Source organism: Sinocyclocheilus anshuiensis, unplaced genomic scaffold, assembly GCF_001515605.1.
Source record: "Sinocyclocheilus anshuiensis isolate Anshui unplaced genomic scaffold, SAMN03320099.WGS_v1.1 scaffold513, whole genome shotgun sequence".
Lineage (NCBI taxonomy): Eukaryota > Metazoa > Chordata > Actinopteri > Cypriniformes > Cyprinidae > Sinocyclocheilus > Sinocyclocheilus anshuiensis.
Genome location: NW_015537972.1, coordinates 415,816 through 441,484, shown reverse-complemented (window position 1 = coordinate 441,484; position 25,669 = coordinate 415,816). Strand labels below are relative to the sequence as shown.

Sequence of the window (25,669 nt, the reverse complement as noted above, 5' to 3'; positions counted from 1 at the left end):
ATGAAACGGAAGTAGCTATTGTCTTTTTTTCGAATGCCAGTTTGCAGTTAGTAGTGGGGGGATTTCTCTCCACTGGATTCACCGCCGACACCCTAGCATGAAGAAATTTTTTATTTATTGAGGAAGACGAGGACGAGGACGATCAACGGCACAAAACATGCCTAAAAGCGCATGCGCGCGCGAGAGAGAGAGACTGCCTGAATGACTGAGCGCGTCCTCCACCAGGTTAAGTCATATTCATAAAAAAAAAAAAAGGTTTGCGATGTCCTAAGAGTAATGTTGTGGTAATATCCTAATATCCTTTCCATTTTTAAGGGTAGTGTACTCCCCCATGGCTTGAGTCAGCACTGGTCAATGCATTGATTTCTATAAAGTGAAGCATCAGCTTCAGCTTTTCCCCCTGTTGTTTATCCCAGCGTTTACCCCTCACGTCACTAGCTCCGCCCTTGCGCCATAGCTCGTGACCGGAAGAGAAGATGAGTCGTTTTGAGGGGGAGGGGAGGTTAATGTTTTTGATTAAAGATTACGAGGGCACATGAATTTTAAAAAAATTATGAAGTGCATGGATAAATTATTTATAATAAACACTACAGTATTAAAAATACTGTTATCCATTATCCCTTAAAAAAATAAGAATTTTCAATTTTGATTTCATGCCGAATATCAGTTCTTGAAAGCTGCATACATAATAATGAATTTGCAAAAAATCATTTTAGATGGAGTGTATCATGTCATTTTGCAGGACTGTTCAACACCCCACTGGTATTTAATGACAGCCTAATTTTTTTTTCATACCAGTATATGAAATAATTTTTCTAATTTGTGAATATACAGTTGAGCAGGGTGGACAAAATAGAGGACCTAATGAAACGTTGGGTCACCGTTTATGTTAAGTGTCCATAATTGTGTGTACCCTTATATATTTATATACATGGGTATGCCAAATTCATACATATGCTAATATAATTCTTTATGGACTAAATGAAAAACTTGTTTTACTATTCTAAAAATGTTTCATCTTTTTGTAGATGTTCCTAGTATATTTAGTGGGGATCAAATTGCGATGCTGGACCCACATCAGATGTTGTTTGGAGTCCATGAGTCTGGGCAGTGCTGGAATTTGAAGTCCGATATAAAGGAAATAACCGAGCTTAATGATCAATTTGCCCCTTATTTTGGCCTGCTCGGTAGCTCAGAGAAAACCATTAAGGATGGCAACTTTCCAGGAACACTCTTTCGTTTTCCACTCCGAATGAAACCCTCACAATTAAGTAACAACATTTACAATAAAGAAAAGGTTCTGGAGCTCTTTGAATCATTCAAAGTTGACGCAGACACTGTGTTGCTCTTTCTAAAGAGCGTGCAGAAGGTCTCTCTGCATGTACGGGAATTGGATGGAACAGAGCGGATGCTTTTCCAGGTCACAGCAAGCGACAGTGAAGAAGATAAGATGGAGCGGCCCAACTCTCTGAAGACCCTGGGACAGGCTATAGATAGCTACAGTAATGGGGTGCTGAGCAGTTCGGTAACCTGTGCCACCTACCAACTCTCCATTGAAGTGCGGGATGAAACTGCCAAAGAGACTCAGAAGACCACCTGGTTGGTGTGTAATGGCGTAGGAGGGCGAGGCATGTGCGGTGAACTGGATTCTCTTGCTGATGATCTGAAGTTCATCCCAACCATTGGTATTGCCTTGCCGCTTGCGCTTATTGATGAGGACAAGGGGGCAACTTCTAGTTTCTCAGGACGTGCTTTCTGTTTCCTCCCACTGCCCCTCGGAGAAGAAAGCTCGACCGGATTGCCAGTCCATGTCAGTGGTTTCTTTGGCCTGACGGACAACCGCAGGAGCATCAAATGGCGGGAAGTGGACCAGTGGAGGGACCCCGCGGCTCTTTGGAATGAGCTTCTCATAGTCACAGTCATCCCAAGGGCTTACTTCACACTCATCATGGAGACCATCAGGAGAATCCAAACTAAGAAGGACCAAGATTTTCCCCTTTCCCCAAGAGGCATTTATGGAGCCTGGCCTGATCCAAACAGGATCCGACCTCACTGGAAACCCATTCTTGAGCCCCTTTTCAATGACTTGCTTCAACAGCCGGTCATCTACTCGCTCAATGGGAGCTGGGTTCAAGTGGATGAAACCATATTCTCAGACTTGGACTCCAGCTTGGACACTAAAGAGACTGTCATCAAATACCTCCAGAGCTCAGGGATGATACTGGCTCAGGTGCCAGCCTACATCGATGCAATACTGACAATGTTTGTCACCAAACCAGGGAGCCTGAGGAGAGTGACCCCTTCTTTTGTGCGCCAGACTCTGAGGAAATGTCGCCACAGAGGGTCCTCTAATGAGAAGCTGCTCCTGCTAGAGTTTATACTTAGCGATGCCTGCTACAATGACCTCATTGGACTGGAACTTCTGCCTTTGCAGGATGAGACATTTGCTGTGTTCTCCTCTTCTGTGAATGACAAAGATGCTGTCTACATCGCCTCTGAGGAGTATCCAAGGTATGGGGATACATTTGTATTTGCGTTCTTGGTATTAAGGTCATTCATAGTTTTAATGCACTGCTATCTAAATATATCAAATATAAATATATCAAATCAAAACGGCGTTAGGCAAAATTTGAAATTTAAGAACTGACTCCCTGTCAGTTCTTGAGTTTGATTTGAATTTAGCTAATTGACCACATGCCACAGGATGGATAATTTGAATTTCTAGAATTGTAACTCAGACAAAACAGTACTCCAATAATGAGTTTTCACTCATTTTTTTTTCTTCGTGATTTTTCCTTCAGGATCTGTTTGTCAGATTTAAATTTCTTTTATTTACTATACTATACTATTTCACCACATTCAGATTTACATTACAAATTTACATTCTTGAAATGCATTTATGATTCATGTCTAAATAATGCTTATCCCTGATCAAAACTTGAAAATAGAATACATTAGGTTATAAGTATATAGGCTATATATGTTTTTATGTTATAAGTCTATACATATTTTTTAGGTCCCTTTATCCAGGACTGGAGGGAAGATTTGTCTTGGAAAGCATTGCCCCACATGTCATGACCGGCCTGAAAGAAGCAGCCAGAAGCAGAGGTAGACAACTGCAGCTCTTAATGCCACTCACATGCTCTCACTCAGGATATATAGAGCATCTGCTCTCAGTTCTATTCCTCAGTGGTGAAACTTAACCTTGTTCATGCATAGTTTGCTGCAGGGAATAACATTTTTGAGTTTCAATTACAGCTGTCAGATTTTTGAGTTATGCTTTTTCATGCTTAACTTAGTATATGCCGAAAAAGATGAAGTGCTCTTTATAAAATAAGCAGAACCTATAAACTCTGTCATCAGGCATCCATCTTAGCTTGATTCAGTTGACACAGTTTCCTTTTCACTATTCCCAAATGACTAAATACAATATTTTAAAGAAAGGATTAGTAATCTTTTTCTTACATTTTTTTTTTGTTCTGCTTGTGCCACAGTTGGCCATAGGACGTTTTTATAATAATAATAATGTTTTATTTATATAGCTCCTTTCAAAAAACTGACAAGGATATTAAAATGACTGTTGATAGGAAGCAGATTTCAGTTGGGCCTTTTTTATTTTTTTATCTTTTGAAATCAGTTTATTTCAGCTTTCAATATTCCCTGATCTATAAATTCCATGATCCATGAATATTCAAAGTATCTTTTTACAATGACCACAAATTCATATTTTTTTCCCCCTAGGTTTTGTGTTACTACATCAAGCTTACACACATGGGTCAAAAATGACCCATCTATGCAAGCATGATAAAGAATAAAGACATTTTGTCAAAATAATTATTTTAGCAGTTATTTAGCCCAACACATTTAACACTTGAAATATGTTTATTTGCCACACATGACATACACATATCACTGATAACCGACAACAATGAAATTGAACTGTCTGTAGTGCAACTGTAGTGAATTGTAGTGAATGTGACCGAATAGATGAAAATAAGTCTAACAAAATAAAATTACGTGGGTACAGCACCATTTCAAATTGCCATCTCAGTGCCTCACAAATGACAACTACAGCTTTGTGCTCCTTGCACACAGGCCTGACACTGAACACCAGAACTGCTGACTTGTCTGTCTTTGGCAGCTGGGCAGATTCTGCACCTCTTCCTCTTCGATTGACCCTTCTGTCTGATGTATACCTGTGGCCGGGTGGTGGCTGTGTTTTTTTTTTTTTTTATCCCACATCTTCCCATTGCCTCTGTAATATGGTTTTGAAGGTGGGGTGTGCCCTCCAAACGCCTCATAAAATGTGGCACGACAAGCTCTTTGACCAGCTCCTTGATGAATAGCTGTCATGCATTGGTCACACCACCCATGTAATCAGGGTGTTGCTTAGTGAAGTTGGTGTACACCAGGGGTGTCCTTGGTAGCTACAGTCCTGCAGAGTTTTGCTTCAACCTTGATAAATCTCACCTGCCTGTAGCTTTCTAGTAACCCTTAGACCTTGATTAGCTTGTTCAGGTGAGTTTGATTAGGGTTGGAGCTGAACTCTGCAGGACTGTGGCTCTCCAGGACTGCCCCAGTGTAGGCACTGAAGGTGGCAACATCCATCACATTGCACCGCAGGACACCTCCGTGTTCTCTGCTTACATGAGTAGATGCAAACCATTTTTACTCAATCTATTGGACTGGGTCTGAGTTTCCTCTTCAGAGGACTCATCAGACAAGTCTTCAATGTCATTACAGTCTTCTTCATCTAGGAGAGCTGAATTTACACCCACAACTCCAGACTGACCCTGTGGCACATAGTCTAGGGCATCAGCATCAGATATTTCAGACTCTGAATCAGGACTAAGAATTGCCTGATCTTCCTCATCACGCAGCATCTCTACAAACATTTCAGCCGTTAATCTTCTAGAATGTCTGGGATCAGCCATACTAACACTGTCACTGTCAGACAGAAACCTTGTATGTCCAAAACCATTACTTTTCAGGAACACTGACAGACATAAAGGGTGACCAATAGTATTGATTTATGACAAAAAATAAAAATGATGAAATGTAGAGATACAAGGTTTCCGCCTGACAGCAATGATAATATACTTGTATATAATAACGTATTATTTTGACTTTGATTTTGTTGACCTAGCTACAATTAGCTAGCTAAAATAGAATGTCAACAACAAGCTAGCTAATAGTATTGGACATGTTTCTCTGTCTCACTGGTAATTGATTTCAGGGTCAAGGTAAACTTAGCCTAACATTCAAATATTATATCCAGTTATCTTTCACAATATATCAGATATTTTCTGTGGTAATAAATTATAAAATAAGACTAAATGCGTCAATTATACAAAAGCAGCCATGTTGAGTTGTGAAATGTGGGGCAAGGTGAATAGTTTTCTGCAGTAAATATGTTCCTACTTGCAGAAAAATTAGCAAATATCAAAGGTTTCTATTTGGATAATTTTTGACCCATGTGTGTAAAATTGATGTAGAAATAAAAAATAAGTTTTTTTTTATAAAGTAAAGAAAGGACAAATGAACAATGATTTGTGAAAATCAAAAACAAGATATTTAAAAGAATGTCTGGAATAATAAATGATAGAAAAACATTTCTTTCAGAGATTCAGCAAAGAAACACTCGTCCATAACTGAAATAACATAGGAAATGAAAACAGGTCATTTTAGACCCATGTTGTGCATTAGAAGGGTAGTGACACAAAATATTTTTATTCAAAAAGTAAGAAAAAAGAATTTGTCATGATCAAAAACAAGTTAATTGAGGAATTCATGGAATTCTGAATGATGAAATAAATTTCTTGCAAAGATATAGAAAAAATTAACTCAGTTGGGTCACTTTAGACCCATGTTGTGCATCAAAGGGTTAAAATAAGGGAAATTAGTTTGACTCTACTGCTCAATGACTTGCGAAATAGTCTTTAAATAGTTTTTTCATGGCATCTTATTAAGATTCTTTTTCGCGTTGGATTTTCAGTAGACTAGTAGTATCAGCAAAATGCATTGCAATTTATGCATCTATGGAATATATCATTATTTGCTTCATAATTTTAATTAAATAATTTATTTTAACCTAAAAATATATTTTCTCCATGATCCTGATTTCTGCATTTAATTTCCAGTTCAACAATACCTTTGGGGTTGTTCAGGTAAGTGCACAATGTGTTGTCTACTGCCTGTATAGCTGGTCTCGCTATAGCTTTCCTGGATCACACTACTTATACACTAACATCTGTGTATTTTAACTCATTAACCATATACTGTATCAAAACAAAACACACTAATGCATTTAATAATGTGAAATGCTTGTAATAAAGATTTTAAAGGGGTCATATGATGCTGCTAAAAAGAACATTAATTTTGTGTATTTGGTGTAATGAAATGTGTTTATGCGGTTTAAGGTTCAAAAAACACATTATTTTCCACATACTGTACATTATTGTTTCTCCTCTATGCCCCGCCTTTCTGAAACGCGTCGGTTTTTACAAAGCTCATCGGTCTGAAAAAGCGAGGTGTGCTCTGATTGGCCAGCTATCCAGTGCATTGTGATTGGCCGAATTCCGTCGTGTGACGGAAATGTTACGTCCCTTGCCATATTGTGATGCTTCCCAGATAGTGACGTAGGTATGTGGGGGCGTGTTAGAACGAGCCGTTTTAGGTAGGTGTGGCTGACTCTTAACTTTTATAAAGAATAACTCTTTGGATTTGAGACTTTAGTCTTTGCAACTTTACAGATCTTCTTTATGCACCAAGAGCTTGTAACACTCCAAAGAGAAAGGAAAAATTGAAATCGCATCATATGACCCCTTTAAAGTGTTGATGTTCCACTATCCATAACTTCAAACCTTGGAAAGTTACAGACCAATTCCTTTATTGTATATAAGCAGTTTGATTTGGAATTTGTTGAGAAATAAATCTTAAGTGCACCATTTTAATCAATCAAGTGGTAAACAAGCGGTAAACTGATACATGTTTATTGCAAAAAATAATGCGACACAAGACACACATATGAACATGCATGCGAAGAGCAAGGATTTTCCATTACTTGAAGCCATTTTTCCATATATTCTGTGCATATTTGTACAACCTGAACAGCTGAAAATGGATGAGTGAATGAATGAATGAAACCCATTTTAACAGGTTTCTCTGTTTTGTGCATTGATTGATTGTAAATGTTTTCAAATGCTAAAAATGATTATTCTTAATTTTCTCATCATCTGTGATCTTTACTCATGAATGTGTATTTTTAGTGTTTCAAGCTATAAGTGTCTTATAGAATATACAGTTGCAGGAAAAAAAATATGTGAACCTCTGGATTTATCTGCATTTATGCATACATTTTCATTGAACAACAGTAGACAAACAGCCACATTTAAGCAGACTGTGTTGGTCTATTTTTGTGACTTCAGGTCAAAGTTTATGACCAGATCTAGGTAAATCCAAGGGCTCACAGATACATTTTCCTACATGCATACATTCTTGTATTTCTTCTATAACAGCTTACATCATGTTTTGTGTTTGTTTGTGCTTTCAGGGAGGCCTTGCTCTCAGGTTCAAGTGTTAACCCCAGAGAGATCGGCACGCCTAATTAAAGAAGTCCTTACCACAGCATGGCCTTCTAGAGATTTTGCAGTTCAGTGGTACCCTGGTGATCAAGAGAAGCAGCATCCCTCAGCTTCTTGGCTCAGAATGATTTGGAAGCATCTCTACATTAACTTTCCAGATGATCTTAGTGTCTTTGAAGATTTGCCTTTGATTCCAAATGTGCCACTGACTGACACCCTAGATTCTCTAGAGCTACTACGCCTAAAAACTCCATCACCCATCGTTCTTGTAAATGAGGTAGAGGGTCCTCCGTCAGATGACTTGCTTGAAGTTATGAAGAAATTTGGCTGTGTTATCTTGAAGCAACTTGATCCCTGCTTGCACCATCCACTCCTGAAAAATTACCTTCACCAGTCATCACCAAGCACCCTACTGCAAATTATGGACAGATCTTCATCCCAGAGATTAGCAAGCCAAGTTTCATCTTTCTCTGTCAAACAGAAGGTTGCCCTCAGAAGCTTTTTAGCTGGTCTTACTGATGTTACAGAAAAAGAAAAACGCATAATTCAAGAGCTTCCCATCTTTGACAAAGTTGGACAGAAGTCAAAGACAGACCCTTCACTTTTTACATTATTGAAAGGAGCCAGAGCATTACATCATACTGCCAAGCATCCATTAGATGTGAAAATGTCCATAAATGTAGTTGACTGCAGTGATGAGGCAACCATCCGTCTAATAAAGCTGTTGAACATTGAACAGGTGAAAAGCACTGAATGTCTAAAGGTGATAATTCAGGACATTGAGAAAGGATTCTACACCAAAGAAGAAGTCACAAAAATCATGCTCTGGGCTCTTACTCATTTGTCTTTTCTGAAGGATGAAAACAAGACCGTAATTAGTTGGCTTTCTTCACTGAAGTTTATTTATACCTCTTCAGAAAAGCCACATTCACCAACAGACTTTTTTGATCCAGAGTTAGAGATTTTGCGGAACCTTTTCTTCATGGAAGAAAAGACAAGGTTTCCCCCAGATGACTATACATCATCTCCTGATGTCCTTCATTCACTGAGACAACTGGGGCTGAAAAATGAGGTTCAACTCAGTGAAAAGGATGTGCTCCAGGTTGCCAGAAAAATTGAGGAGTTGCAAGGGAATAGCAAACCAGATTGGAATCCCATTTTAATGAAAGCAAAAACACTTCTTACTATCCTTAACAAACAGACAAAGTTGGTGAAGTCCTCTGAGGTTCAGACAAACCTGCAAAAATTAAAATGGGTACCCGTTTGCAAAGACAGACCGTTGAATTACCCAAAGTCACTTGCTTGGAGAGGTGATTCCTGCAATATTTCCTCTCTTTCTGAAATGTGTGATATTTCTCATGCTGTGCTTGTTGGCTCTTCGGTTGCCCTGGTGGAACGTACCTCTGCTGGCATGAAAAAAGCCCTGAAGTTGTCTTTAGAGCCTCAGGTTGATCAAGTGCTCCAGCATTTGAAAGCAGTAAATGACTGGCACAGATCCCAAGCATTTACCACTGAGGACTGGTATCAGTTTCAGCAGATCTTGTTTGAGATATATGAATTCATGCAAGCTCATTTGGAGGATGCAAGGGAAGCCATGAAGTCTCTGCCCTTTGATTGGGTTTGGACGGGGAAAACCTTTGCTTCCCCTGGACGCACAGTTTTAAAGCCCATACCAGATTTGGACCTTCAGCCTTACTTGTACTCATTACCAAAGACCATTGCAAAATTCAACAAGCTTTTTAAATTCTGTGGCTCTATTGAAGAAGTTGTTGCCAGTCATGTGTTTGAAGTTGTCGAAACAATGAGGCAAAGGAGTGAGCAGGAGATGACAAAAGAAGAAAGCAAACGCAATGTCCTACTCCTAATAAATATTTTACGGTGGCTATACAGCAGTCAAATATCAGTAGATGCTACCATGCACGTCCCCATTCTTTACCACAAAGATCCAAGCAAACTGGTTATGAAACCTATTCACGAATGCACTTACTGTGACATCAAAGTAGAGGATCTGAATGACTTACTAGATGATGTTTCAGAGCCCATCATCCTTGTCCATGATGACATTCCAATGAAAACTGCTGAATGGTTGAGAGTTCCATGTTTGAGCACGAGATTGATAAACCCAGAAAACCTTGGGTTCGAACAGTCAGGCCAAAGGGAGCCTCTAACTGTGAGAATAAAGAACATTCTAGAGGAGTATCCTTCAGTTGCGGATATCTTCAAAGAGCTTTTGCAGAATGCTGACGACGCAAATGCTACTGAGTGTAGTTTTCTGATTGACATGCGAAAGAATCTTGAAATCAGAGAGAATCTGCTTGACCCTGGCATGATTATTTGTCATGGCCCAACTTTGTGGTCCTTCAATAATTCTGTTTTCTCTGATACAGACTTCCTTAATATAACCAGACTGGGTGGATCCATGAAAAGATGTGAAGCTGACAAAGTGGGCAAATTTGGTCTAGGGTTCAACTCTGTTTATCATGTGACTGACATACCCATTATCATGAGTAGAGAATTCATGATCATGTTTGACCCCAACATCAATCACATTGGCAAACACATCAGAGACAAGTCAAATCCAGGCATCAAAATTAACTGGAGCAAACAGCAGAAACGGCTACGGAAGTTTCCCAATCAGTTCAAACCTTTCGTCAATGTATTTAACTGTCAACTTCCACTGTCACTGGAGTCCCCTTACAAGTATGATGGGACCCTCTTCAGACTTCCTTTTAGAACTGAGCAAGAGGCATCTGTAAGTGAAATCAGCAGTATATATTACAATACCACTGATATCTACTCGCTTGTGGATGAATTTAGCATCTGTGGTCACCGGCTCATTCTCTTCACACAACATGTTGGAACAATGGTCTTGAAGTATTTGAAATGTGAGGAGCCAAACCCTGCTGCTGCACAGGATGTGGTCACAATAAACAAGAGTGTGTGGTCCTCCAAAGCAGCTTATGGTCCTTTAAGTATTCTGAAATCTGCTGCCAAAGTCATGAAAAAAGTCGCAGCCACCAACAGAGTTCCAGCTGAGGTCCCTAAGTCTGGTTGCATCATCAGAATTGTAGTGGAGGAGTTCCACAATGTCTTCAGACGCATTGTTGATCTTCATTCCCCACTGTTCAGAGGTTCTGAAGAAGATCCATCGTCCTACTTTGAGATGGCTGCTAAAGGCACACAAACTAAAAGACTTACAGATGACATGCCACAGAAGGGAGTGGAAAATACAAACTGGCTTATCTGCTCATGCATGGATGTGACAGAAGCTCTGAAGTTCTCCTTGAATGATAGTGGAAAACGCCTCGGTCTGGTACCATGCGGAGGCGTAGCTGTGCTGCTCTCTGAAGAAGACAATAGAAAATGGACTGTAAAGACAAGTGCCACACCAATTGGGGAAGTTTTCTGCTACTTACCCCTTCGAATCAAAACTGGCTTACCTGTGCACATAAATGGTTGCTTTGCTGTCACATCAAATCGCAAAGAGATATGGAAGACAGACACAAAAGGACAATGGAACTCCATTTTTATGAGACATGTGATTGTCCAAGCATACTTGGCTGCACTTAACATGCTGAGGTCAATGGCAGAAAGTGGGGAATTATTGGACTACAGCTATTATGCAGCCTGGCCTGACCCTGGAGTTGTCCATGATGATTTCAGTCTGATTTGTCAAGGGGTTTATCAAGAAATAGCTAAAGGTGTTGATGATGATCGTGCAAAAGTCTTTTCCGATGGAAAATCCTGGGTGTCAATCAAGAATGTCCGTTTTTTGGATGACTCGTTGCTTTGCAGACCAGACATTGGGTCTGCTGCCTTCAAGATATTCTTGAAATACCTCAGAAAGTGTGGTTCCCAAGATCTTTGTGCTGTTGAGCTGCCAGACTGGGTCAAGGAAGGCTTCGATGATGCTGGCTGTAAAGGAAAACTGATGGAGAACACCCTGACAGAGACACCGTTTTTCTCAGATGTGTTCTTCCCTCATATCCAAGACATTGATAAGGATCTACGTGACCCTCTGATGTATTATGTACTCAATGAAAAACTCGAGAATTTTGCATCCATCCTGAGGGAAACCCCATGTATTCCATGTTCAGGACCATCACAGAAGCTTGTATTGCCATCTCGACTCATACATCCTGAGGGCAGAGTAGCCAAACTGTACAACAGTGAAGATGGAAGGTTCCCTGAAGGAAGTTTGAGAGACTATGTCAATCCAGTATGCTTGGTGAAGTTAGTGCAGCTGGGTATGGTCAAGGATGACCTATCTTGGGAAGACTTGATTGAACGGGCCGAGTCTGTATTGGCTCTAAATGAAAGTGACCACACACTTGCCTGCCACAGGAGCAGTATAATCCTCAGTCTCATTGATGAAAAACTAAAAATGAGAGATCCAGCAGCAAATCAGTATCTTGCCAAATTACAAAATATCAATTTCCTTCCATTCTTGACAAAACCAGCTGGATTTTCACTTCCATGGCATGGAAACAATTTCCCCCAGTCTACCATGTTCTCGGCAAAAGAGCTTTTTACAACAGACCATCAGGACACTGTGTGTTTAATGAAGCCCATTCTCAATGAAAATTCTCCTTCCTTTAAAGGATGTGGTCCTATCTCACTGGCTGTGAGAGACTTTCTTGGATTGATAAAAAAGCCAACGGTTTCATTAGTCATCAGCCAACTGAAAGAGCTCTCAAAATCCTTTGATGGTGTAACTCTGTATCAAGAGAACATAACCAATGCTTGCTACAAATATCTCCATGAGGAATTGCTGCAGTCCAATGCTGCACAAGAGGAAATCATGGAGGAGCTAAAAACATTCTCTTCAATTCTAGTGGAGAACACATACGTGGAACCATCAAAAGTAGCATTTCACTTAAACTTTGATGCTGCTCCATTCCTTTACCAGCTTCCCAACAAGTACAGAAATAGTTGTCGTGAACTTTTTGAAAATGTGGGAGTTCAACCTAGCTTCACTGTTGAAACATTCGCAGCGGTTTTACAGCTGATAAAAACTGAATGTGGGAGAAAGCCTCTTACTGAAGAAAACTTTCAGCTGTCTCGTAGAATAATTAGTGAGGGGATATGGAGCTTGATCCGAGACAAAAATCAAGAATTCTGCCAAAGCAGCTATGGGGAGATGCTTCTTCCTGACCACAATTTCACACTACAACCATCCAAATCACTTTGCTATAATGACTGTCCTTGGATTAAAGTCAGGGACACAACCGTTAAATACTGCCATGGTGATATTCCAAGAGAGGTGGCAGTAAAATTGGGAACTGTTCCAAAACGTCATAAAGCCTTAGAAAGATATGCTTCCAACGTTTGCTTCACTACCCTTGGAAGTGAGTTTGGGCAGAAGGAGAAGCTCACCAGCAGAATAAAAAGTATCCTCAATGCTTATCCATCAGAAAAGGAGATGTTGAAAGAGCTCCTGCAGAATGCAGATGATGCAAAAGCCACAGAAATATACTTTGTCTTTGATCCCAGGACCCATCCAACTGACAGAATCTTTGATGACAAATGGGTTCCCATGCAAGGCCCATCACTCTGTGTGTACAACAATCAGCCTTTTACAGAGGATGATATTAGGGGCATCCAGAATCTCGGAAGGGGCACCAAAGAGGCAAACCCTGGAAAAACTGGCCAATATGGCATTGGGTTTAACTCAGTGTATCACATTACTGACTGCCCATCTTTTATCTCAAATAATGACATTCTCTGCATCTTTGATCCGCATGCCAGTTATGCACCTGGAGCAACATCTGTCAGTCCAGGAAGAATGTTTAGAGATTTGGATTCAGACTTCAGATCACAGTTTTCTGATGTACTCAACTTGTACCTAGGAAATCACTTCAAGCTGGAACGCAGCACAATGTTCAGATTTCCCATACGAAATGTAGAAATGGCCAAAATCTCAGAGATCAGCTCAGTACCTGCTTCAGACAGAATGGTTCAAAATTTCCTTGATAAAATACGAATGGATGGTGCAGAACTTCTCATGTTTTTGAATCACATGGAGAAAATTTCTATATGTGAAATTGAAAATGGAACTGGGGATTTAAAAACTCTATATTCGGTAACAGCAAAAATCACAGACGGTGATCGACTAAAACGGAAGCAGTTTCATGCCTCAGTTCTGGACAGTGTCTCCAAGAAAAAACAGCTGGCTCAAATTCCAGTACAACAGATTACCTACACAATGGACATAGAAGACACCGATGGTAATTCTACTACCTGGCTGATATGTAACAGATCTGGATTTTCTGACATGGAGAAGGTCTCCAAGAGTGTCATTTCGGCTCACAAAAATGAGGACATAACACTCTTTCCACGTGGTGGTGTTGCTACATGCACCAGCCACAACTACAAAAAACCACATAGAGCCTTCTGTTTTCTCCCTCTTTCTCTGGAGACTGGCCTGCCTTTCCATGTGAATGGCCATTTTGCTTTAGACTCTGCCAGAAGAAATCTGTGGAGGGATGACAATGGAGTTGGTGTCAGGAGTGACTGGAACATCAATCTAATGAAAATGCTAATCGCTCCTGCATGTGTAGAACTGCTAATTCAACTGAAACGTCGGCTATTTCCAGGCCCTGACCCCACCATGACAATATTTCAAGGAACTCCAATCCATGTTGTCAGGGATATTTTGAGAATTTTTTTTTCTATCTTTCCTGTAAACAGACTGGACATTCAACCAGATTGGTATTGTTTGGTAAAGGCAATCTACCTTTGCATTCATGAAGATTTGAAAAGACTACTCCCTGTTGTTAGAGCACCCCACATTGATAACAGTGATATACACTCTGCAATATACATCTCCTGGGTGAACACATCCACCTCAAACAAAGGCCGGGCTTTCTTTGACAACTTACTTCAGGATGAGTTGCAGCATCTTAAAAACACAGAGTATAACATTACCACAAGAAAATCTGTGGCAGAAAATGTTTTTAGAATGAAGTCCATGCTCCTAGATGTTGGCTTCAACCTAATCTACAGCTGTGATGAGACAGCCAGTCTGTATTTCTGCCTGGAAGATGCTGGGATTCCAGTCAACTATGTGACCCCTGAGGATGTTCGCAACTTTCTTCTGACATTCTCATCTCCAGACGCATCCTGCCAAGTTGGAAAGCTACCATGTCGACTGCAGCAGTCCAATTTCAAGCTCTTCCATGGTCTGAAACTACTTGTCGACTACTGCTTCAAAGATGTGGAGGAAAATTATATTAACATAGAGGGACTGCCACTTCTTTTGACAATGGACAACATTCTGCAAGTGTTTGACGCCAGACATCCAAAGTTTCTGACCACTTATCATGAGCTTATTCCATCAAGGAAAGAGCTTTTCATGCACACACTATACATAAGGTACAGTAACATCCTTCTAAAAGCAGGTGTGGCAAAGACCTTTGACATAAGCAGTTTTGGAGATCTCCTGGGATCTGTACTTCCCAGAGAGTGCAGAACAAGAAACTCAGTAAAATGTAAGGATAACTTTCCTACTGAAACTTGGCTTAAGAGTGCATGGCATTTTATCAGTGAACAACTTGCGACCAAGGATGACCAGACAGAGATCAACCCTAAATTTGAGACCATTCTGGATATATTGAAAGATTGGGCACTACTTCCAGGAATCAAATTTATGGTGTCAGGAAACAAATTGGTTGTGCCAGAGCATGACGTTTTGTTACCCCTGAGCTTGATCTTTGCAGCAATCTTTCCAAATGGACAAAATGACAAAGTCTTTCACACCCTGATGAAGGGAGGATGCTTTCAATTTGCTGTGAATAAAACATGTGCCAAAGAGAGTCCCATCTTGCCTCTATTGGCTCAGCACACAGCAAATATAGACAATCCCTCCAGCATACTTCGGGCACTTGAGTACATGATCCAGATATCAGCTTTCAAAACCGCAAGTTTGACGGACAAAGACTTTGAAGCACTGTTGTTGTACTTCAACTGCAATTTGGCTAATCTGACCCAGGATGATGTACAATGTCTTAAACTGTTGCCATGTTACAAAGCTGTCAGTGGCCGGTACATCTGCATTTCAAACTTCGGAGCATGCTATGTTCTAACAAAAAGCATTCCCTCTGCCGACATTGAAAAATGGGCACATAATACATCCTCAGCCTTTCTCGCTGACAGTCCACAGCTGAAAGAACTCTACAGCTTTCTTGGGGTCACACCAATTGATGATCTTGAGGTCTACCTGAATCATTTAATTCCAAAATTTGACATTTTATCACATGATGCCAAAATCCAACATGTCATCTATCTGAAGGAGAGGTTATTGGCAATGGAGGAGCCAAACAGCATCAAGGATCAGCTCTTTGAAAAACTAGAAGGTCTGTCTTTCATTCATGACTCCACCAATAGACTGAAACCTACTAAAGCCTTCTTCGATCAAACAGTTAAAGTGTTTGAAGTAATGCTTCCACAAAAAGCCTTCATTCCCAATGATTTCTTCAAAAAAATCGAGCAGGTCTCAAAGCCAAAAAGTGGGACATCCTATTTGCCCTCATGGATAACATTCCTACGCAATACTGGGTTAAAATATGTTGTATCACAACAGCAAGTTCTACAGTTTGCAAAAGAGATCAGCATCAAAGCTCATACAGAGAACTGGTCCCAGGAAAAAGTTCAGACTATTGTTGATGTTCTCCTAAATCACATTTTCAATGAGAGAACAGATCTGTTTGATGGGGCATTCCTCAAAGAAATCTCTATGATACCATTCCTATGCCCAGAGCGTGCACCAGCTGAGCTTGTTCGCCTCCACGCTCAGTACCAAGAAATGAATGGCACCATCCCTTTAATTCGCTTCAGTGGGTCTCAAGTAAATCCAAAGTTCAAACAAACTGATATCATGCAGTTGTTGTGGGCATCTTGTCCTATTCTACCGGAGAGAGCCACCCCAACAAGCATAAAAGACCAGGAAGGAAACACACTTGCCAGCCAAGAGCAACTTGATCTTATTTTGAGCCTGTTAAATGTCAATGTGGACCCACCATTGGAAAAGGTGATTAGCAATTGCAAAAACATATGTAGCATTACTAACTTGGATGATGACACAGTGAAAACACGAAACAAGGTCTTGAGGAGCATTTATGAATTTCTGAATGCAGAAAAACATGAATTCCGCTGTCAGTTACGAGGAGTAGCCTTCGTCATGGTTGAAGAGGGTTGGAAACTCCTTAAACCAGAGGAGGTTGTCATTAATTTGGACAATGAATCTGACTTCAAACCTTACTTGTACAAACTTCCCCTTGAGCTGGGTACATTTCACCAACTGTTCAAACTGTTGGGAACTGAGGACATTGTTTCAACAAAACAATATGTTGAAGTTTTGTGTCGAATTTATAGAATTTCAGAAGGCAAGCAGCTTGACCCAAATGAAATGAGAACAGTGAAAAGAACTGTCTCTGGGCTATTCAAAAATCTCCAGAATGACCCAGTACAGGTTCGTAAAGACCTTGAGAATCTCAGAGATTTGACATTTTACCTTCCAAGTCATGATGGACGATTGGCCAAATCAAACACATTGGTCTTTGACGATGCACCACACTACAAGAGCCGAATTCAGGGTAATGTTGGTGTTCAGATGCTAGTTGACATGAGCCAGTGTTACCTAGGCAAAGACCATTCCTTTCAAACAAAGCTGATCATGTTGCTTCCCCAGAAACTGAGGCCCAGGCTTCTGAGTAGTATCTTGGAGGAACAACTAGATGAAGACTCTCCAAAAATGTGCCAATTTGGTGCCCTTTGCTCCCTGCAGGGACGGCTTCAATTGCTCCTGTCATCAGAGCAGTTTATCACTGGATTAATTCGGATCATGAAACACGAGAATGAGAATGCATACATGGTGAATGAGGAGAAAGCAATACGGTTATGCAAAGCACTGTGTGAGGGCTTAAAGGTGTCTTGCTTTGAGAAACTACAGACAACATTGCGAGTGAAAGGCTGCAGTCCGATTCCCCATAGCCGTAGTGAAACTCTTGCCTTTCTTAAAAGGTATGGAACTGCTGTTATCCATCTCTACATTCAGCACTCTGACAGCAAAGACATTAATTTTCTTCTTGCTTTAGCAATGACCCTTAAGTCAGCGACAGACAACCTGATTTCTGACACCTCTTATCTTATTGCTATGCTGGGTTGCAATGACATCTACAGAATAACAGAGAAGCTAGACAACCTTGGTGTCAAGTATGACACAACTGAGCCCTCAAAGCTAGAGCTTCCACTTCCTGGTACACCCATTCCTGCAGAGATTCATCATTTACTGCTCATGGACCCCATGAATGTCTTTTACCCTGGAGAATATGTTGGTTACCTGGTAGATTCAGAAGGAGGTGATATTTTAGGCACTTACCAGCCAACTTACACATACGCTATCATCGTTCAAGAAGTAGAACGGGAGGAAGACGAAAGTCCAAGTGTCCTCGGCAAGTGCTTTCAAATTGACATTGGGTACAGTGAGTACAAAATTGTGAGTTCTCTTGACCTATATAAATTTTCCAGACAGGATGATAGCACCCATATTCGAGATGGCACACCAACTCCAAAAAGCCCCTCAGAGGGTCGTTCTCCTTCTGCCAGAATGGTCCCTCCAATATTTCCTAGAAAGGAAAATCACAGGGCTCCTCCAACAGAGGCATCCCCCAAAAAGATAAAACTCAATGCATTACCAGAAATTCTAAAAGAAGTTACGTCGGTCATAGAACAAGCTTGGAAACTTTCTGAAACAGAACGCAAGAAAATTATACGCCGCTTATACTTGAAGTGGCACCCTGACAAAAATGCAGAGAATCTTGATATCGCTACCGAAGTCTTTAAGCACCTACAAAATGAGATCAGCAGGATGGAGAAGCAAACACAGGCAGAGCAGACCACTGAAAGAGGATCAAGGAGACCTTTCTCTGCATCTTCCACTCGATTCCAGTCAGAGAAATTCTCATTTCAGCGATTTTACACATCAGGGAACCAAGAAGCAACAAGCCATAAATCGGAAAAGCGGCAGTTCCGAGAACAATTTACTAGCTATGCAGGCACATCGCATTCAAATCGCTTCTTTGTACCACCGTCGTTTAAGTCCGTTGGGAACCCTGTAGAGGCACGCCGGTGGCTAAGGCAAGCAAGAGCCAATTTTTCCGCTGCAAGAAATGATCTTCATAAAAATGCCAATGAATGGGTATGTTTCAAATGCTACCTGGCAACAAAGCTTGCATTAATCGCTGCAGATTATGCAGTGAGAGGAAAATCAGACAAAGATGTGAAGCCCACAGCACTTGCACAAAAGGTAGAGGAGTACAACACCCAGCTAACAGGGTTGGCCAAGGATGTACACATCCTCGAGGGTTATGGTGTGGACAGCCTGAGAACTCGCTACCCTGACCTTTTACCCTTCCCCCAGATTCCTAACGACAGATATACTTCAGAAGTAGCAATGAGAGTAATGGAATGTACAGCTCGGATAATCATCAAACTTGAGACATTTGTCCAGCAAAAAATCTGAATGTCAGCATTAGACAATGCAAAACTCTAACAATTGAATTAACAAAGCGTTTTACAAAATGATGTATCTCGCTGGCATTTTATTTCAACAGTGCCACCTCTGATGCTGTGACACATGCTTATAATTGCGTACATATCTGCTCCATTTCTCTGAAAGGTTGCCCGAGTCTAAAGAAAAAATGTACGCTATTTAACATGCAGCAGTGTACATAATGTTCAAAAATATAGCAATACCTTTTATTTTAAATACATTTATTGTTGTTCCTTTGTACATAATGAATACCAATGCTGCTTTTTTTTAAATATTTTTTAGAAATTAATTTTTCCTGCCATAGTCATTAAGTTGAAGGTATTGTGATTTAATAGCATGAGTTGCACTGCACTTTTATGTAATTGAGTGATTGCAGAAATTTGAATGAATTAATCATGTGCAATCCAGCAATGACAGGCAAATCAGCTCATGGTTTCTTAATGGGATCTATATCAATCATGTGCCAGTTGCTCATTCTGAAATAAAAATGGCAGGTTATAATGTTCATACACCGTTTTATCAGCTGGCAAACAAGGTAATTGACATGCTCCTGTCACTGTATATGTAATACTGTGCATAACCTGAACATTAAACTGTGAAAATAAAAATATTTGAAAGACTTTAAATTACATCTTGAAGATGTAATATGACAGCAGGTTCATAAGTGTTTACCAGTGCAATTACTGTATCTGTCTGGTTGCAAGAATGAAATTTATTTCATATTTCACAATCAACTTTATCGCAACTGAACTATACATGTATACATTGTTGGCTTGGGGCTTAACAGAGCACTTTTTATTTCCCATACAAGGATACTGGTGGGTGTAGTTTTAGCACATATTACTATTTTTAAAAAATGTACCATTTAAAAATATAACAAGTGACATTTTCTCTTGAAATGTCACCTGTCAGTTAATTGCCGTGTACACATCATACAACATGCGTAATTCCTCAGAAACACATTGATTAAATATGCATTTTCTATTATTCACAATGGGAACCTCTTGTCCTCAACTGCTGAGATTTTTTTGCATGAAGTTCTCTGAAATTTGTGTAAGAGGAACATAGATACTCATATGGTGCTCAATGTCAATGATGTTTTTTCATCCATTTCCTTTGTTTAACTGCGAGAGACTGAAATTAAACACTGGCTACTGTATTGTTTGGACAAATACATTTTGTCATTTGTTTCAATCTCATTATGTCATATTACAGCTCTGTAAGTTTGAGACCCACTGACAGTGGCTCTTATTTTTATTCTTAATTTTAATTCTTAAAAATATCCTCTGAATCCACTGTTCAGTCATATAGTATCAGGTAATAATGGTACAAAATATACCGTTTATTGCGCACAAAATTTTCCCTTAAGTTTCATTATTTTTTTATTATTATCATGTCAACTGATGCCAAAACACTGAATGTGGAAAAACCAATTTACACTTGTTCATACATGCTTTATAGTTAAACTATAATATCATTCAAAGGTTAGTATTGTAATTATTTACTTTACCTATGTAAACCTCAAAATATGAGATTTCCCATTGAAGAAATATACATCAACCAAAATATAATATACAACTGATGAATAAATGTGAAGATTCCCAACCAATGTACCGTATATACAAACATAAGCACTCTCAGCATTTTCAAACAGAACATATGCAAAACAATTCTGAGAAAACACACATCCCAAAGTTTCAAGCTGCCATAGGTAAATTATACCATTTTGATACTTGTATTATTTCATATACATTTATATGAAATAAATGGAGATGCCTAATCTGATATCAAACCAAGAGCACTTTATATCTTACAGTAGTTTTTTTTTTTTTTTACTAGATCAATTATGTTGATGTTTTACATACAGAACAGAATGTGGTTACTCTCAATACCCCAGCTGTTTTGGCACTTGACACATAGATTTTGCCATTTGACAAAAATGAGAGACATTTGGATTAGATTATATTGCAATGCTTAACAGAAGAATTCAAAGCTACTGCTTCAGGATTGTGGGTAGTGCAGTTCTTCAGACAGAAATGTATTATTATGCATGACTTAATAAAAAAAAAGTTGAAATTAAACTGATTTCAGAAGTATATATCATAACCCTCGGAGAAGCACATAAGTGTTTTATTTGTAATAATTTCTCTATTAATGAGCGCATCTTTAAACAATAACTAGCTGATATGCATCACACAGAATTTGGGTATTTATTGCACCTCAAAATTATATTGCTTAGGATGTCAGCTGTTTACCAGCCCCTTTATTGCCCAGCCTAATTTTGAACAATTTTTATACAAAAAAAGGAGAAAAATGAAGCAGTCTACACACCCCGATCTCATTAGAAAATGTAACTATTTTACAAGGCGATTTTGTATGAATTCATACAATGTGATTCATACATAGACATATTTAAAAAATAATAATAATAATCATAAGGGTCCTCCCTTAAACCTAAACGTCGGTGAGGAGTTAGGCAGATTGTATGGAAACATAAGAATTAAATTTGAATTTATTAGGTTTGAATTTATAACCACCAATTCACCAAAACATAAATAGTTACAAATTGCCATGGGTGTGTGTTGTATATACTGCATATTTCATCTTCCCTATCATGATAAAACCCCAACCAAACATGAATGTACACCTCTGATCTTCAGTAACATGTTAATACATATCGTGATGGGGTTTTTTAACCTTGCCCTATACAATGTAACAACACAATGTGTTTCTAGTGTGGGCGTTAAGGACAGAAGGTCATTCAGCAGTCCTGGCGCTCGCTGCAGGTCGAAGAGACGCCAGCTCTGGAGACGAAGAGCTTACCGCTGGGACAAACGCACACTTCATATGTGTTGTACATTCCCTGAGAGTCACCTGACGTTCTGGCTTCTCCCACAGGTAACGTCGGCAGACGAACGCTTTCAGCATCTAAAATCAACTGAAACATACAACTGAAAACCTTACTATTGAGGTATTTAATGAAAGGTTAGGCCACACTTTATTTTAAGGTGTCCTTGTTACACATGTTACATGTACTTACTATTATAATTACAAAAAATTCTGCATTATTACATGCAAGTAACCCTAAGTCAAACCCTAACCATATAGTAAGTACATGTGGTTATTGTTAAAGGGGTCATAGTGAAAGCGAAACTACTTTGTTTGGTCTTCCAAGAGGACACGACTACAACTCAGTGGTTAAGTTGTATTTACCACACTGTTCCAGAACAGTTTAACCCAAATATCCAGATATGTGCAGTGCATTTTATGGAGGACTGTTTACTGATCCTGAGAGAGTAACGTGCTAAAATGACTAAAATGCCGGCAGTTCTGACTCACGTAAGTACGTTTTCATTTAAAGGATTTGCCACTGATGATTCAAACGCGAGTTTTGGGCAGTAGAGTAGCACTTGTTGTCTGTCATTTCTCCGATCACAAATGCAGACAGAGTTTTATGTTTACGCGGCGCGATGCAATGCAACGCAACGCGTAAAAAGACAGTATAAGTCATTATAATCAGTAATTATGTCCCCACTGGACGCAACAAATGCCTCGTTTGTAATGGGTTTTAATGTTTTTGTCTCGTCGCTCCGGCCGGGACACGGCATCAACAGTATGTGAGGGGCGTAACATTTCCGTCTCACGCTTGAGGTATTCGGCCAATCACAACGCATTGGATAGCTGGCCAATCACATCACACCTCGCTTTTTCAGACCGATGAGCTTTGTAAAAATCGACACGTTTCAAAAAGGCGGGGCATAGAGGAGAAACAATAATGTACAGTATGTGGAAAATAATGTGTTTTTTTAACTTTAAACCTCATAAACACATTTCATTACACCAAATACACAAAATAATGTTATTTTTAGCAGCATCATATGACCCCTTTAATAAATATTACTCCGGACTTAAATGTATAATTACACTGTAACAAAGACACCTTAAAACAAAGTGTAACCAACGGTTAAATAAAGTTTATTTAAAGATTACTACCATTACCATATTGCGTAATTACATAAGAAATAATAAACAGATTTTCACTGGTCTATTGTTTATTAGAAGACACCAGGAGTCTTTGTTTCAACTAGAGTTTCAGAGATATACCAGTACATATATTATGTATATCTGTCTTGGACTGTGCTCAAATGTGTTAAAACACCAATTTCTACAATCAAGAGTCATTACATTCTTCCAAAAATATGAGTTATGCCAGCTCATGGATTGGTGATTTTAGCTCCATACCTAATCAAATGCTCATGAAAAATCTTAAAAATCTAAAGCTTTCAGGATTGCTTACCAGTCCTGCAGTTGAGTGTAGCTGAATATCAAAGTGTGCTGTCACGTCAACATTTCCAGCCAAGGCTTTGACGTGAACGCCTTTTGGGGCATCCATGCTGAGAGAGCGTGTTGGAGACTCTAGTCTTAAAAGATAGGGAATGCTTAGTTAGCACTTTGCAGTGCATCGTTTGGACACAAGATGGCCACAAGATACTCTCAAATTCAACAGTTTGATTCATAGAAACAGAGGAATCTGCATGACTGTGGGCATTACATTTACTTGTGAAAGACATTTTTAAAGCAGGAAAAAATTAAGCCTTTGTTGAGAACCAGATGCCTTGGTAACTCGGGTCATCATACATCACAGCTGGTTAATCCCCTGCTGGAAACTTCTATAAAAGTTATTTTAGGTAATATAATCAGTACCGCCATTACTTTTAATGGGCTGACCTTATAAAACAAGAATGTTTTTGAGAAAAAACAAATCAGATAAAATGCAGAGTTAAAAATGAAGCTACGCCGGCAATTAGTTTAATCGCCAAAACTGCTGTATCGGAAGTGAAAATGTTAATAATACAGTACTTACTTTAGCTCTTTGTTAAGTACTGCTTTGACCATTGGAGTCCTGACAGAATGCTCAAAGATAGCACCTTCTGGACCTGTCCAAACACCAGAAAACTTACAACTATACAAAGGAAGTGGACAAATCATTCAGCGTTGAGGGTGATATCCATATAATCACGTCATTGCATTTATTTGCTAAAATACAGATTATCCAATATATTATATTATTATATTGTATAACATATTATATTTCACTGTATTAAGCTTTGTATGTATTAAAGCATACAATGCAATACATGTATTTTTCAATTAAAATCAGGTGCTGCCACAAATACCATGATTAATCAATGTACATAGTTATATATTATAATATATTAAATAAGGTATATTATTTTTGCAATTTGAGAATTGGCATGGAAATGTTCTAAATTGTAATAAATAATACGAAATAACCTAAATGTCCTGAAACAGGCTTCATTCTTTAAATAAAATATAATTTGTTCTTCTTTTGGGGGGTGAAATACGATTTAATTCATGATTAATCTATAAGCAATGTACAGAGTTATATATTATTTTTGCAATATGAGAATTGGCAAGGAAATGTGCTAAATTGTAATAAAAATGCTAATAATGCTAAATAACCAAAATGTCCTGGAACAGGCTTCATTCTTTAAAAAAATATTATGTGTTCTTTTTGGGGCGAAATATGATTTAATAAAAACGCTATTGACAGGTATGAGATTCATCTATGCATTACAAAAATCAAAATAGCTCTAGGCTAGTTTAGATAAAGTATTAATATTTAATCTAGTGTGTAAAGCCATTGTGCATCATGGGATACCAGGCATGTGTTGTTATGGCTGGATCTGTTGTTTAACAAAAATCTCAGTATTTAACCAGTTAATTAATGGGGCTGTTTCATATGTTAGAATATACTTACTATTCTCTTCATATTTTTCTTAAATCTTTTTGAATTAATATTTGAACACAGTAAAGTGCAACATTGTAAACAATGTACTTCCTAACAATATAACAGCACTAATAATACAACAGAGCATTTCCTTTTCTTTTCTTTTTAATGCAGGTCTATTTCTAGGCTCACCTGTTACACGGAGCTTTCCTTTTCCCACAACGGCTCCATTTACATCTGCATAAAATACATTTTCATCATGGTTGGAACTGATATTAAAGTGTTGGCCAAAACCCTCGGCCTGACTGGGACCTATTGAAAATAGAAATAAATGAGGAGAGAATATATATATATTCAAACAGAATATTGATAAAACTATATTTATTCTCATTAAATTTCCAGTTTCACTTTCATATCCAGTTGTTCAGTTTTATGTTGCCGCTGGGCTCTTAGCTCATGCATTTTCTGTGTGACCCATTTGATTCACCCTGTAAAGCCTGACATATTTATAATGGAACCCTACAGTGGCCCAGTAGTGCAACACAACAGAAACAAGCCACAACACAATGAAATCAGCACAGCACAACAGCAATTCGAGAAGGGGGCTCGACCTGCAGCATGTTCCAAAGCTGGAACAGCTAGCAATAATTTACTTAGCTATGGGAGCAGTACACCTAGTTCTCAATCCGAGAAGGGGGCTCGACCGACAGCATGTTCCAATGCTGGAACGGCTAGCAGTAGTTTACCTAGGCTAAGGGAGCACAAACCCAGCTCTCAACGAGA

General features: G+C 39.1%; 2 protein-coding genes across 3 annotated transcripts in view; one reads left to right on the top strand and one right to left on the bottom strand.

The window, feature by feature from the left end:
- sacs (sacsin molecular chaperone) overlaps positions 1-19,983 on the top strand; it is a 32,780-nt gene extending 12,797 nt beyond the window's left edge. Inside the window, exons 8-11 of one of the 2 annotated variants that reach the window (XM_016462965.1) lie at positions 1,029-2,511; positions 3,017-3,108; positions 6,141-6,167; positions 7,553-19,983. In XM_016462965.1, coding sequence (XP_016318451.1) covers positions 1,029-2,511; positions 3,017-3,108; positions 6,141-6,167; positions 7,553-19,104 — 13,154 coding nt within the window. In that variant the 3' untranslated portion in view covers positions 19,105-19,983. The remainder of the gene's footprint in view (positions 1-1,028; positions 2,512-3,016; positions 3,109-6,140; positions 6,168-7,552) is intronic. The other variant, XM_016462974.1, reaches the window with a different exon arrangement.
- A 598-nt stretch (positions 19,984-20,581) lies between these two features.
- Positions 20,582-25,669, bottom strand: part of sgcg (sarcoglycan, gamma) — an 11,915-nt gene continuing 6,827 nt past the window's right edge. The window contains exons 5-8 of the mRNA XM_016463009.1: positions 25,079-25,198; positions 23,999-24,071; positions 23,432-23,555; positions 20,582-22,072 (exon numbers count right to left, since the gene is read on the bottom strand). Of these exons, the coding sequence (XP_016318495.1) occupies positions 21,896-22,072; positions 23,432-23,555; positions 23,999-24,071; positions 25,079-25,198 (494 nt within the window). The 3' untranslated portion in view covers positions 20,582-21,895. The remainder of the gene's footprint in view (positions 22,073-23,431; positions 23,556-23,998; positions 24,072-25,078; positions 25,199-25,669) is intronic.